We start from the raw sequence: 14,529 nt of genomic DNA, 5'->3' as shown, positions 1-14,529 counted from the left end.
GATGGTCCATGTGTCGGCATGTCATCATCCAGTACCCCAAGTATTAATGTGATGGTCCATGTGTCAGCAGGTCATCATCCAGTACCCCAAGTATTAATGTGATGGTCCATGTGTCGGCATGTCATCATCCAGTACCCCAAGTATTAATGTGATGGTCCATGTGTCAGCAGGTCATCATCCAGTACCCCAAGTATTAATGTGATGGTCCATGTGTCAGCATGTCATCATCCAGTACCCCAAGTATTAATGTGATGGTCCATGTGTCAGCAGGTCATTATCCAGTACCCCAAGTATTAATGTGATGGTCCATGTGTCAGCAGGTCATCATCCAGTATCCCAAGTATTAATGTGATAGTCCATGTGTCAGCAGGTCATCATCGAGTGCCCAAAGTGTCACTGTATAATTGTGCTTTACCAAGTATCAGTGTGTTCCTCAATAACAGCGCACTATTGTCCTGCACCCCATGTATCAGCATGTCATTATCCCGCACCCCATGTATCAGCATGTCATCATCCAGTACCCCAAGCGGCAGCCCATTAGAACTGTACAGTTACTGTAACAATCTGGCACTTGTGTCACCAGAGAAAAGTTCTATCCTCTATAATTGAACAGCATTAAGAGGGAAATTAAAGAAACGGTCTAAGGGTATGTTTACACGAAGAGGAAATCGACAGACTTTTCCACAGTGGAAAATTGTGCAGTATTTCAGTATCCAAATCAAGGATCAAAGTCTCCATCGGTGCTGATTTTGACACTAAATCAGCGGCACCTCTGCAACTGCTTTCACAAGGCACCGCGGCTCCCTCTCACCTCCGAAGTCTTTGCGTTCTCGGCGCTTCCTTCACCAGGCACCCAGCGGCCTCACTTCTGCATCACCTGACTAGTGGCGCTGCGCTCATTAGGGGCTGCCAGCTGAAGGAAACGCTGAGGAGTTGAGAGTGAGCGCAGGATATTCTCAAATCAGCTGCGGATGAGTGAAAATCTGCGTTGATAATGCGGAAATGCTGCAGATTGTGCCGCGGAGTTTTCCGCTGTGGAACATCCGCAGAATTTCCGCTACATGTAAACACACCCTTAAAGTAGAACTGTCTGTATTGCCCATAGTAACTAATCAGAGCTCAGCTTTCATTTTGCATTCTGCTCTGGAAAAAGGAAAGCTGCGCTGTGATTGGCTACTTTAAGCAACAGACAGTTTTATATGTTCCAGTTGAATTACAGCAAGCAGAGATATTGAAAACCAATGAGGGAATAATACAGAAACTGTACTGGGAAGTTCTATAACTTCATGACACAATCAATAACATTTACTTGCTTTAATCATTCTTTGCTTCATTTGCACACATTGGCTGTTCTGGGCAATAAGGCCCAATCAGAGCTCAGCTTACATCTTCTAGTGTATGTACTACAGAAACAACAGCCGATTGGTAGCTACGGACCAATCAGATATCAGCTGTTAATTCTCCATCGCAAACTGGAAAGTGAAAGCAGTGAAGTGATTGGTTGCTGTGGGCAAGAAGACATCCTCTCTTTCCCCATTTTCTTGTAGTCCCAATGGCCATGTCTGTCTATCCCCATATATGTGAATTACATGAACACAGAGAGGCGGCTGCAGTCAATTCTTTATTTCAAAACGATTTAATAGAAAGTTCAAACGCCAAATATAGAATATTATATATATTTACAAGCACTCAAACATGGCGTCTGCCTCCATTAAAACACAAAGCGTTGTGACATACTGAAAAGTTTCTGGACTGACCCAATGCTGGACCATTAACCTTTCATGTAAGACTGAATACTTAAAACCACCAAGGAGAAACGATTTGGGGCTTATTCACACGGGCGGACCTGTGCTACAAGTTGGGCACAAGAAATAAAAAAAGCAGAGACCACAAGGCACCATCTGCCCACCTAACAATGCGTGTGCTGTCCGTGATAATGGGCGAAATAGGACACGCCAAGGTTCTTTGCTCATGGATGGGAAGAAGCACCCGTGTAAGACCTTAAAGGGACACTCCAGATTAAACTGACACATTGGGGCTTATTTACTAATACTATCTAGGGCCGCTCTCACACTACCGTTTTTTTACCGCGTATCACACACAGGTTTTGCACGTGTTATATGCAATGACTACCTTTACACGTGCACCAAAAACAGCGACATGTTCTATCTTGGCGGGTACTATGCGCCAATATAGTACATGTGGGTTTGCCAGCATGCAGTGTACTGCGTACTGCCGCGCGGTACGTGCCGGCACACGCTAGTGTGAGAGCGGCCTAAAAATTAGACAGTGCAAACTTAGACTAGACAATCTTAAAATGTGACAGATTTATCTCGGAGAACTAAAACTGTCGAATTGTAAGACTGTCTAATCTAAGTTTAGACCACTTATTAGTTGACGCCAAAAATTGCACCAAAATTTTGGCGCAATTTAGGCCATGCCTTTTCGAGCAAGTAGGAAAAAGTATCCAAAAGGGTCTTTAAAAAATTTGCATGAAAACTGGGTGCAGGCGCCAGAAAACTGCCGTGTTTTGAATAGTACATCAGCCCCGTTGCGTTGCGCCTGAGGGGGCGGAGCCTGACACAGATTCCTGGTTTGATGGTCTTAGAGCTTAATATCTGGGTATATGGTGGGAAAATAGCTGCTCAATATATGCAAGTTGGTTCAATCCGGAGGTTGCGCCCAAACAAGAAACTAATTCTCCCATCCGAAGATTACTTTTCCGAACTGAATCTTCTCCTCTTCTGAGGCTGCATTGCAGCCGTACACAAAAATGAAAAAAACGAAGATATTACGATACGATTTTCTCTGCTACTCAAAATACAGTCCCTTCCGTGTCGACTCCTCTTTTTGCTCCCACATGTCCGCCGCGCTGTAAGGGGCAGAGTAATGGAACCGGAGAGGTACTGATGGACAATTACTGACAGGGCAGGGTCGGGAGGGTCACGCTGCAGCTGACAAGCCGCGCTAGATCTGTAAACGAAAGAGAAGTAGCTTCAGTATCAACTGCTCTGCCCCCTACTGGGCACATGCATGGCACTTTATGAAAATGGGGGTTAAAATGGAAATCCCACTCACTGACGAATAGAAATGGATCCAATCAGTATCCATGGAGAAATGCAGCACTAATTGACTCTCTCAATGTCCAGGTATACAAAACCATAACGTGGCTGCGCGATTGGGCATTTCCTAGCGTGGTACTTGTAAGGGGGTAAACAGAGTACCCTCATTTGCAGCTGATGGACTGCTAGATATCCTTTAGAAATAAGCTTCCTGTGCCTTTAAATGGACTATATCTTTACTGAAGAGCCAGAAGAGCATTAGCTTACTTTTGGGGCGGGGGATGATGGGTTCCTGTCACTCCTATTTACCAGATCGTACCTCTAAGACTCCTTGGAAAGGAGGAATGGGCCTCCACTTATTCAAAACAGTCTGCACAACTCAACGCGTTTCAGGGACTTTGCTTATAGATCGCCCTGAAAAACTCTGAGTTTGGGCCGTTTATGTTTGAATAAATGGCGGACCATTCATACCTTCCAAGGATTCTTGAAGGCACGATCTGGTCAATAGGAGTGACAGGAACCCATCCAATCCTCTCCCACTGTTTACTTAATGGGGTTGTATTAAGTTACAAAAGTTATCCCCATTGATCCTGAGAACGATCCAGTCAGTCGGAGTGAATGGAGCGGAGGTCAAGCAGGCTCCATTCACTTCAATGACAGTGCCAGAGATTACAGAGCTCAAGCGCTTCAGCAATCTCCGTCATGGTCATTGAAGTGAATGGAGCAGCAGTGCGCCTGCTTGACCTCCGCTCCATTCTCTCGGGCACTAACCGGACCCCATTCTTTGGATCAGTGGAAATTCCAGTAGTCAGACCCCCGTCCTAATCGTTATAACTTGGCACAACCCGTCTAAGATACTTCTCATCTGGTTTATCCTTGTTTCTTGGAATCGCCTTAACACCTATCCATTCTTGTGGTCCTTCTTTCTCCTTTTAATACACAGTCCCTTCTGGATGTGTCCTTATGGAGGTGGCTGCTGATAAGGTTTTCTAGTACATCCTGCTTGGCTGACATTAGGAAGATATCATCTCTAGTTCCCATCAATTGGTGGCCATACTGTTTGTTTGAATCTTGATCGGCTTTGGTGTGTCGTCATCGAATGTCAGGAGGGGTATCATTACTCTTTAAGGAGAGCACCTAGAAGGTGAGTGAGGTGACTTAGGCCACCTGCAGACAAGCGGAAATTCTGCGGAATTTGCACCCGTGGAAGCTGCCATAGGACAGAAACGTCACTCACCGGCCGCCGGACCCGCTCTGCGCATGCGCCGGCTGCCGGCACATGAAAGAGGCGGGGCCGCGGGAGAGGTGAGTGCCCGCGCTGCTCTCTGCAGGGGCTCGGGTCGGGTCCCGCTGCAAGAATTCTCTCAGCCGGATCCGACCCGGCCGTCTGCAGGCGGCCTTAAGGCCATGGAAGTATATGCAAATAAGAAAGATGGAACAATACCTCTGCAGCGCCACCTATTGGATGGCAGTATTCCTGTGAATCAATGTCTGACCTTTTATATAGGTCTTTGAAACAATGATTGGGAATTGAAAGCCAAGCCGGAATCCATACACAGACAGTTGTTTCGGGGTGTTTGCCCCTCATCAGTATGCAGTAGGATTCTGGCTTGGTTAGGTGCTCTCCTTAAAGGAGTGATGATACCCCCTCCCTAGTCACGTCACAGGCCTCTCACTAGCCAAGCCAGAAACCAACTGCACACTGATGAGGGGCAAAAACCCTGAAACAGCTGTCTGTGTATGGATTCTGGCTTGGTTTTCAATTCCTAATCATTGTTTCACAGACCTATATAAAAGGGTCTGACATTGATTCGCAGGAATGCTGCCATCCAATAGGTGGCGCTGCAGAGGTATTGTTCCATCATCAAATGCCATATGCCCTGACTTGGTCCAGGTTAGAAGGTGGTTTTTGTTACTATTCATACATCCTTACTGAGAGACTGATATTTGTACTATGTACGTCAAGTATATATGTTGTACTGCACTGTATATACGTTCTTTTGATTGGTTATAACTGGCCAAGGGGGCTGATCGAGTTGGGCCACGAAGGGGGTGTGTTTGCTGGTGTTCTCTGTGGGACGTGGCCTAGATGGTAATGGCTGAGGGGCACCGTTAGCACATTTAGCTCTGCTGGGTCTGCAAATAGTCAACCTGCTATAAAAACTAGTATTTGGGGCGAGTACCGAGACGTGATCAGATAATACAGTCTAGACTGGACTGGGTGGGGAAGACCTTGTGAGGCCATAAAGAGAGTCAGGGTCCTGCTGTGACAACTGCCCTACTGTCAGTCTGTTAAGGACCTGAAGTGTGGTGTGAATTGTTCTGTAGTGCAACTGCCTACTGGATGTGATGTGAGAGAAGTGCGGTGCAAGACCCTTGAGACACCCGAAAATGCGATAGATTGTATGGAAACCTTGAGTGCAGCGCTTGGGAGAGACCGAACGCCGGACACCCAGGTTGTGGCTGTTAAAGACTTAGGCTGGGTTCACACACAGCTGATTCCCAGCGAAAATGTCGTGGTGTGGCCGCAGCGAAAAACCGCGACATCTCCGCCGGGAGAACCGCCGCAGCGGCTTCAAAGCGGCCCGGCCGCTCGCTCTTCCACTGCGGCCGGCGCTCCCATAGAGGAGAGCACGGCTGCAGCGGAAATAAAAAAAAATAGACATGCTGCGGTCGGCAAAGCCGCGCCGCAGCCGCGGTTTCTTCCGGATTAACCGCAGTGGATTGGCCGTCCCATGTGGACGAGATTTCTCAGAAATCCCGAGATTAGCGCCCGCATGCGGATTTGCCGTGGCGAAATTCTGCACGGAATTTCCGCGGCAAATCCGCCGCGTGTGAACCCAGCCTTAATGTGAGACTGTGCGCAGTAGCAGTCTGTGCAGTCTCTGTGCCTGACAGTTATCTTTACAACCATTGAGTGTTCCATCATTAGTTTGTTTGTACCATTCTAGAAATGGCGCCACCAAGATTATTGTGCTTGGGTTCACATGCGGCGGATTTGCTGCGGAAATTCCATGCGGAATTTCGCCGCGGCAAATCCGCATGCGGCCGCTAATCTTGGGATTAGCCAGCCAAGTGGACGAGATTTCTGAGAAATCTCGTCCACACGGGACGGCCAATCCACTGTGGTTAATCCAGCAGAAACCGCGGCTGCGGCGCGGCTTTGCCGACCGCAGCATGTCTATTTTTTTTTTTTATTTCCGCTGCGGGAATCAGCTGTGTGTGAACCCAGCTTTAAAGTGACAGTAACGAGAACGCATAGAGCGCCATTGTAGTTACAATTGTGTTCGGTAAAGGTCACTGTTGGATTTTGTTTGGTCTGCGATTTTATTAAAGGGGTTGTGCCAAGTTATCCCCTATCCACCGGGCAGGGAATAACTTTATGATCAGTGGGGTCCAACCGATGGGACTCCCACTGATCTTGAAAATGGGATCCAGCCGGCCTCCGAGAGAATAAAGCGAAGGTAGTGCAAACACGCAAATTCTGCTTAAAAAAACGTGGCAAAATTTGTGTTATTCAGCTGTGGATTCAGGTACGGATTTAACCCCACCAATGGGCAAAATCTACGTGTGGAATTCTGAGCCGGAAAATCGTAATTCCATATCGAGAAGTAAATGCGATTTTCCGTCTCGGAATTCCACGCGTGGGTTTTGCCTATTGACCGGGCTAAATCCGTGCACAGGTCCGTGGCAAGAGGATGTGGATTTTGCTGTAGCTTTTAGAGACAGAATTCACATGGAGAATTCCACCATCTGAACATACCCTAACATTATACAGGGTAATGACATGGGCAACAGAGGGAGCCCAGCTCGACCCGCTCAGGTATAGAGGTGTCCCAACACAATGTCCTGCTGCAAAGCATCATGGTTTTCAATTCTGAAACCGTTTATTCTGATTTCTGCTGCTTTGGTAGTTCTGCATTAATACTGATTGCATCCATGTCCATAGGGTCAATACTTTCTAAGCTCCACCTCCTCAGTTACTGGCATAATAATGGTCCCGCACCACAAAAGCTGGTAGTTTCCACATTCCCAAAACAGTCCGTCCACTTTATGAAGTTCAGAATAAGCAGCGACCCTCCAACACGGCTGCCACCACAGTTAATAACCATGCACTATGCGTCATCAAGCCGGGTTACTGTACAGAATCCTTGACGATTCCAGATCTCTCCCTCCAGGAAACATTTAAGACTTAAGGTCCCTTTTACACAGCATGACCATCGTGTGATTAACGGTTGGATTGAGTGGCATGCACGATGATTGTTAGGTGTAAACGCCTGCAGCAACTGATCAATCCACCATAAATCGTTAGATTATTGCCCATTGGACCTAAAAGTCATCGTTTGTCTACAGCAAATCCTTTGGTATATACATGCGTCGCAAGGATTTGCTGAATGAAAAGCAGCGTCAGAAGTGGCGACTAGAGGTGCAATGAACGATCAAAACTACCCAATTATTGTTTTAAGTAAATGCATACCTTGCGAACGATATACGATCGCTTCGTGATTGTTGAAACGGGTGCATTCCAATTTATCTTGCAGTGTAAAAGGGCCCTTCCACACACAGTCATGCACACTTCCCCTTTAAATGTTTCCATTTACAAAGGTATAATTGATCTGCATTGCCTCTCTGCCATCATGCGTCCTTATGGCCCTTCTCATTAACCCTATCAGTAAAGGGGTAACACTGCACAACCCAGGGGCAACTTGTTAATTATAAAGTCCAAAGGGTTAATCAAGAGGATGCGATTGAAGTATAAAAATAATGGTACATACATAAGGGTCATCACCCACAACAACCAATCAGCTTCTAGGTGTCATTTATTTTTGCAAGACTGGGATGGAAAATGCAAGCATATCTCTGATTGGCTGCACCAATTTTTATACAGTAGCACCCTAGTGTTATGTGTGCATTGACATGGCATGGCATTCAACCAGTAAGAGTGATGCCAATGCTGCCCATGACGCTGCAAGTTAAGGCTGTGTTCACATCTGATCTAGAGGCACAGAGCTTTTGGCATAGATCTGTCATGAAATGCTGGGCGAATGCAAGACTTCTTCATCCAGTAGAGTGACCGGAACCAAAAAGGATCCAATTATTGTCAATGGGGTTGTTCAGCACTGTTCTGTTTTGTCAGAGAACGGAAACATTCGGCCAAGGGATTCTGTTTTCTTGCATCCATAATAAAGCAGAAAAGCAGAATCCTCTAACACAGATGTGAACATAGCCTTAGGACTACTATAAAAAATTGCAACCTACCTTCTTTACTTGACGGAGCCACCCTCCTACGAAGGCTTCGGTCTAGCAACTGATGTGTCCGTGTTGGACTGGCACCTGCCATGAGCCGAGCTGTGGCTTCATGAAGGAAGACCTGAAAGATCACAAGAGAGTCCAGATTTAAGAGCTGCCCAATATGGCGATTGTCCCTAAATGTTGCATTTTTAAATGGGCTTATGTTGGACCGGCCCTTTAACATGTATTTAGCATAGAATTCATACACAGACTTACTCCTATCACTCCGGTATGATGAGACCTAACACGTGCACTCACCCTGCGCATGGCGGGCCGGAAGGATTGTGCTAATCTGCGTAAACTGCTCAGATCTAGTTGGAACCCCCTGAGCTCCTGGGGGGACGCTGGGTGCACGTGACTCGGCTGCTGCCCTGCAGAGTTCTGCTGCTGCTGCCAGATGTTAGTCCTGGTCACCAGTAGAAGGTCACAAATGAGGAACTGCACCGCCTGAGGCAAGAAAGAGGGAAACTACATCTGTATGACAGTAAATATTAGACAGTGCTCTACAGCAATCACCCACCCAAAATGACAGACAGCCGGATATAAAAATGTGCGCAGAACGGACCCTTTATCAGTGATATCTAAGGTTCAACGCACTACATCTGCTCCTCTTAAGACACAATTGTGCTGGAACTGGTTGTCTGCTGTTATAGTCTATGTGAAGGAGCGGCGAGTTGTGCGTTTGGACACATTAGTTGGAGCACCGGTGATGTATTCAGCTGCTCCTGACTGTGCAGCTCCTGTTGGTCAGAACTCTTCCTGACATCCATCTCTGACCCCCTTTGGTGAGGAGTTGTTTCCATCCACAGGATCCCCTTTTGGTGGAGGTCATTCCTCAATCGCCCCATTCTCAGTATACTCCCCACACTGCTGCACGGGAAAACCCCCACATGGTTGGAAGTAAAATAGTGACACCGTCTAGTCTAAGGCTGGCTTCACACGGGATGGATTTGCTGCGGAAATTCCGCACGCGGCACCTAATCCCAGGATTAGCCAGCAAAGTGGGCGAGATTTTACAAAAATCTCATCCACATGCTGCGGCCAACCTGTGCGGAAACGGCCATGCGGCACGGAAAATAAAGACACAGCATGTCATTTCTTTTTTTTTTCCTGCAGCGGCCTCTCTATGGGGAGAAATGGCCGCAGCGGAAATGATCTGCATGCACATATTTGCTAATTAGCACTATTGTTAGCAGTGTTGCATGATCAGCGCGGTCAGTCATGGTTACCATAGACCCCGCTGGATGTATGCAGTTCATGTATCAATAGCACAAGTCATGTAATTACCACTTCCATCACTACCACCATCAGTCATGGTTCAGGGCTTGCAGGTCAGACGCTGCCTCTGTATTGCACTGCAGAAACATTGCACAGAGAGAATAGAACATGCAATGCAACTACAATGCACCACAGCTACAGCGATGGCCGTCTTCAGAGCTGTAGAACCCATGGCGGTCTCCACCCCGTGCCTGCTCACCTTATCCACGCTGCCATTACTGGAGGGACTGGAGTTGAGGCTGTCTCGGAGGTATCCGCTGGCCTTCTCACACTGACTCAGGCTGACCTGTGTGCTGTCCTGCTTGCCAAAGAGCGTCCGCACCGCTTTGAAGGTGTACAGAGCGGCTTTCGGCAACATGTTTCTATAGAGGAAAGACATGAAATGACATGTGTGATGAGTGCTCAGCTCAGAGGACTCCAAGAAGGAACCTTAGAGAAACGTCATCTATGCTTATAGTCAGTGAGACACTAATGAGGAGACTTGAACATCAGAACAGCATATATAAGAATCTTAAGGGGGTTTTGTAATCCCAAAAGTCTCCCCACACGGTATAAATCACCCAAAGTCACCTTTGCAGTATTTGACGCTCCCCAAAACTTACCGCTGTGAGCCTGCATTGTTTATATGCGCCCCTTCCAGCCGCAGCAGCTTTCTGTTTCTCAATCCTCCATGTTACTTTGTACTAGTTTCTCTACCAGCACAAGAAATGCGCAGTTCACCTCCTTTTTTGTCTGAAAGCCAATCACTTTACCCTCCGGAGTCGCTGGCGAACTCCAGGAGGTTGAAGGGAGCATGCTCTACATCAACCCTGCAGCATCTCATCCGTGTGATTTACATTGCCGCTAGAGGGCTCAGGAATAGAGATGAGCGAGCATACTCGCTAAGGCAAACTAAGTCTCTAAAGATTCGGGGGGGGGGGCGCCGGTGACAGGTGAGTTGCGGCGGGGGGAGAGATCTCCCCTCCGTTCCTCCCCCCCCCCCGCCGGCCCCCCGAATCTTTAGAGACGAGCGGGGAGATACTGGGCTAAGGCACTACTCGCTCGAGTAATGTCCCTTAGCGAGTATACTCGCTCATCTCTACTCAGGAAGCCAGATGCATGCAACGCTGGCGGAAAAAGCAGTATGTGTCAGTATCACATGATGGCCTCTAAAAAAAATCAGCAACCAGCACAGATAAGGTTAAATGTGTATTGGCAAGTTCCTTTAGATGTAATATACAACAGAAGTGACTTGTATAGGCTATGGAATGCCCCATAATGGGGTTGTCCTATTTATAAAACCCATTCTCACACATCCTATTAGGAAATTCTGAGTTAAAGCAACCCTCCAGTCCCAGACAAAACAAGATGGCGGCGCCACTTCTCTGATCACCTGTTGCACACTGTGGATTGGTGGTGCATTAGTAGTCTAAGACACTACACACTGCTCCGATTGGGCAGCACTGCTCACATGAGCCTCACTGGGCAATAAGAGCAGGGGTAGTGCTTTAGACTACTGATCAACTACCAATACACAGTGTGCATTAGGCAACTAGAGAAGCAGCGTGGGCATCCTGGTCTGTCCAAGGGCGGAGGGTCACTTTAATAGAAGGGTCATCTGTTTGGCATCCCCATCGGTCATCTGTTTGGCATCCCCATCTCTTAAGAGTGGAGAGCAGTAATCAAGAGAGTCTCTATCTCCCTGGAGGACCTGGTGTGAACGGACACTGTGTAAATACTTCATTTCCCCTGTGGTGGCGCTGTAGAGATAGTGGTACACTTACTGCCAGGTTCCCCCACAGATTATAGCTGAACATTGGGATCTTAGCAGAAAAAAAACCCACTTTGTGATCAGCTTATAGACAAGGGACCTTTCTAACAGGTAGGGATTGTACAAAACCCCTTTAACCCTTTCCAATCCACTGTCTGATGTCTAAAGACATTCTGAATGAAGCCTGTACAGCTCCGATATTGGAAGACGTCCGGCAGGGTATTCTTACTGTATATTACTGTCCGCTCTATGGTCGGGGGCCTCTCCGGCATGTCACATACCGCAGTACTGGCTCTAGCCAGCAGATGGCACCATTGTAAAATGGCAGAAAGATAAAGCCCCCTTGGAAACGCTGAATCAAAAATTGCATCGCAAAGGATTAAGAGATGGAAGAGAGAAACAAAGCAACTACACTGTGATATCTTATATACTAACTGTATATATTACAAGCCTATATATTTTGTATAACCTCCTTGTACTCACTCTGAGGCATGAAGTGATTTCGGCATGTACTCCACCAGCGGGTATAACCTCTGCGCTGCCTCGTCATCACCTTGCAGCCAGTTAATAGCCACGATAATGATGGAAGCCCACCACTTGGCCACCGGATCTGTGCCTGTGCAGAGAAATAAAGGATGAAAATAGGAATTGGAAGTGATAGAATATCTACATTGTGGTCAAATTGTGTTTATGCCATCATTTAGCATAAGTTGCAGCTTGATTAGGATGTATAAACAGCGTAATATATTGGTTTGTGTAAGTCAAGCTGACCTGTGATGGCGGCCATACTGGAACTGATGGAGAAGGTGTGATTGGTGACGGCTGCGGCATCTGAGCAATCATTCAGAAGCTGCAAATATTCCAGCGCATCGGAGAATTCTCTATGGGGGCAGGAAACAAAGGATGTCAGTACATACATACACAAGATATGGTGAGAACAATGGAGGATACCCCGTATAAACAATGCTGTGCAGCGTGCATGTACAATGCGCAATACACATTCACTGTCAGACTCACCCCTCTCCTTCTGTCAGCGACTTGCTCTGTTCCGGCTGGGCCACACAGTATAGCGCTTTCTCCAGGAGATGCTCACGGAAAGCCTGGGTCACCTGAGCGAGCGGGTCCACTACCCCCAAATAAAACAACAACTCATTAACAGTCCAAAAACTCCTTGTGAATGAGTTATACCATCCTAGCACTGCGCTCCTCATTAAAGGGCCAACATCACAACCCCTTTCAGAATACATGACCTGGAGCAAACAGCCGATGGCCCCAGGTCCTATTTTCGGCACCCCCAGAAAACTGCTGATTGTGCAAGAAGACACCATGGCCATTCAAGCACATGTAGTGGCCACTGCAGGGTAAATGCAGTATTACAGGTTGACTGTTCATGTGAATGGTGATCCTGTAATACCAGGCGCAGGGTATCCCGCTCTATGACGTTCATAAGCCCTAAAAAGGCATATGAAAAGGAGATGCGCTCTTGACACAACCCCATCACCTCTCTCCTGTAATGACCCTCCACCCGTCTCAGGATCAGCTTACAATTGGATTTGAGGTTTCTGTTCACTAACAGAAAGCAGAGATCTTGAAAACAGTGTTGCAGAAATTCATTTCTATATGGTATAAGCTTTATGCATTTAAAACTGGATAACCCTTATAGAAGATGGAGCTAAATATATACAGGGAGTAGTCAAAAATACTGATCCAGCGCTATATCTCAGTACTGGTGTCCTATATTGAGATAATAGCATACTTGTATAGGAAGGCACGGTTCTGACACATGATGTTATGTCTCATGGGCCCCTGAGGGCCCCAGACAATGGATTGCAATTTTGCATTGTGGTATCTGTAAGAGATAGAGAGTAAAACCCAATTTCAAAGTTGAAGAGTAGCGTGTGAGAAGCCGAAATCCGCTTAGCCCCGTGGGACCGCTGCTATGACTGAAGTAAGGAAAGCGTACTGGAAGTCCTCCTTCTAAGATACATGTATGGAGCCGTTCCTCAGTGCGGTCCAGGGCTGACGCTATCATTGCGGAACCATGTTGGCAAATGGCGAAGCGCTGATTCAGTGCAGATGTTAATTACTAGTAAGAGCATGAGCCAATCAGAGGACAATGCAGATTTCAGCATGAACATCTGGGTTGGAATTTGGCAAAATCGCCTGGTTGATCCTGTGTTCATTCCAGGAACTCTCAAAGCCTGGATCTCCTACAGCCGACGGCGGATGACTTCTTGGATGATTTGCCCCCATCATAGCAGAAGGAAGCCACTTCCAGTACGCTTTCCTTACTTCAGTCCTAACAGCGGTCCCACCGGAATTCGAGAGACACGGACAGCGGATTTCTGCTTCTCACATGTTACTCTCCAACTTTGCAATTGGGTTTTAGTCTCTTACAGGGGCCACAACACAAAATTGTAATCCATGTTCTGGGGCCTTCAAGGGCCCGTGCGCCATAGAATTATGCAGGGCATCCATGCCTTCCTATTCAAGTACGCCATTGTTATTTCAATATGGGACGCCAGTATGGAGATCTAGCGCTGGATCCGGCTTCTTGACTACACCCTGTATGTGATGCACAATGGGATTGTAGCTAAGCAAGACAATGGTATATAGTGTATATATGCAAGTACCTGTACTGCCCGCTGTACTGTATATTGTGTCTCGCGGAGAGCTCCTCACAGTCCAGTCACCATCTACAAAGAACCGATGTCCTAGAGGATGGCACAGCCACTGCATAGCAGGAGGGATGCTGACGCTCTGTGCCAAGCACACCTGGCGGGCACTGCAGAGGAAAAAGCGCTGTGGAGAGGAGACATGTTTAGTCCCGGTAAGCCAGAGGTGACAGCAATGTATATGGGCCCATATATGGTGGGCAACTTTGCTTCTCTTACCGCCAAGAAATGGAAGCGTCGGTGCAGACTCGCTTTAACTCGCAGTGCAGCCCCCACGTGGATCTCTGCCAGTGTCGCGACTGAGAGGGTGTTCCCCGCACAGTCTGCTAGATTGACGGCACTCAGCCCCATATTGATAGCTGACAGATGACCTCCTGCATGCTTCCCTGATGAAATACACAGGACGAATCAACATGTCCTCCAACACTGGAGCTTCACTTACAGCTCTGCTCCCCGCTACATGCAGACCCCC

General features: G+C 47.4%; 1 protein-coding gene across 3 annotated transcripts in view; it reads right to left on the bottom strand.

Moving 5' to 3' along the window:
* Positions 1-14,529, bottom strand: part of SREBF1 (sterol regulatory element binding transcription factor 1) — a 33,318-nt gene that overhangs the window by 4,499 nt on the left and 14,290 nt on the right. For 2 of the 3 annotated variants that reach the window (XM_066576679.1, XM_066576680.1), the window contains exons 11-18: positions 14,277-14,443; positions 14,016-14,184; positions 12,400-12,508; positions 12,154-12,263; positions 11,866-11,998; positions 9,832-9,994; positions 8,613-8,801; positions 8,322-8,433 (exon numbers count right to left, since the gene is read on the bottom strand). In XM_066576679.1, the coding sequence (XP_066432776.1) occupies positions 8,322-8,433; positions 8,613-8,801; positions 9,832-9,994; positions 11,866-11,998; positions 12,154-12,263; positions 12,400-12,508; positions 14,016-14,184; positions 14,277-14,443 (1,152 nt within the window). Of the gene's footprint in view, positions 1-1,608; positions 2,974-8,321; positions 8,434-8,612; positions 8,802-9,831; positions 9,995-11,865; positions 11,999-12,153; positions 12,264-12,399; positions 12,509-14,015; positions 14,185-14,276; positions 14,444-14,529 lie in introns of those variants that run through there. The other variant, XM_066576681.1, reaches the window with a different exon arrangement.

The sequence above is a fragment of the Eleutherodactylus coqui genome, chromosome 8, assembly GCF_035609145.1.
Source record: "Eleutherodactylus coqui strain aEleCoq1 chromosome 8, aEleCoq1.hap1, whole genome shotgun sequence".
Classification (NCBI taxonomy): Eukaryota; Metazoa; Chordata; class Amphibia; order Anura; family Eleutherodactylidae; genus Eleutherodactylus; species Eleutherodactylus coqui.
This window is presented reverse-complemented; position numbering and strand designations above follow the sequence as displayed.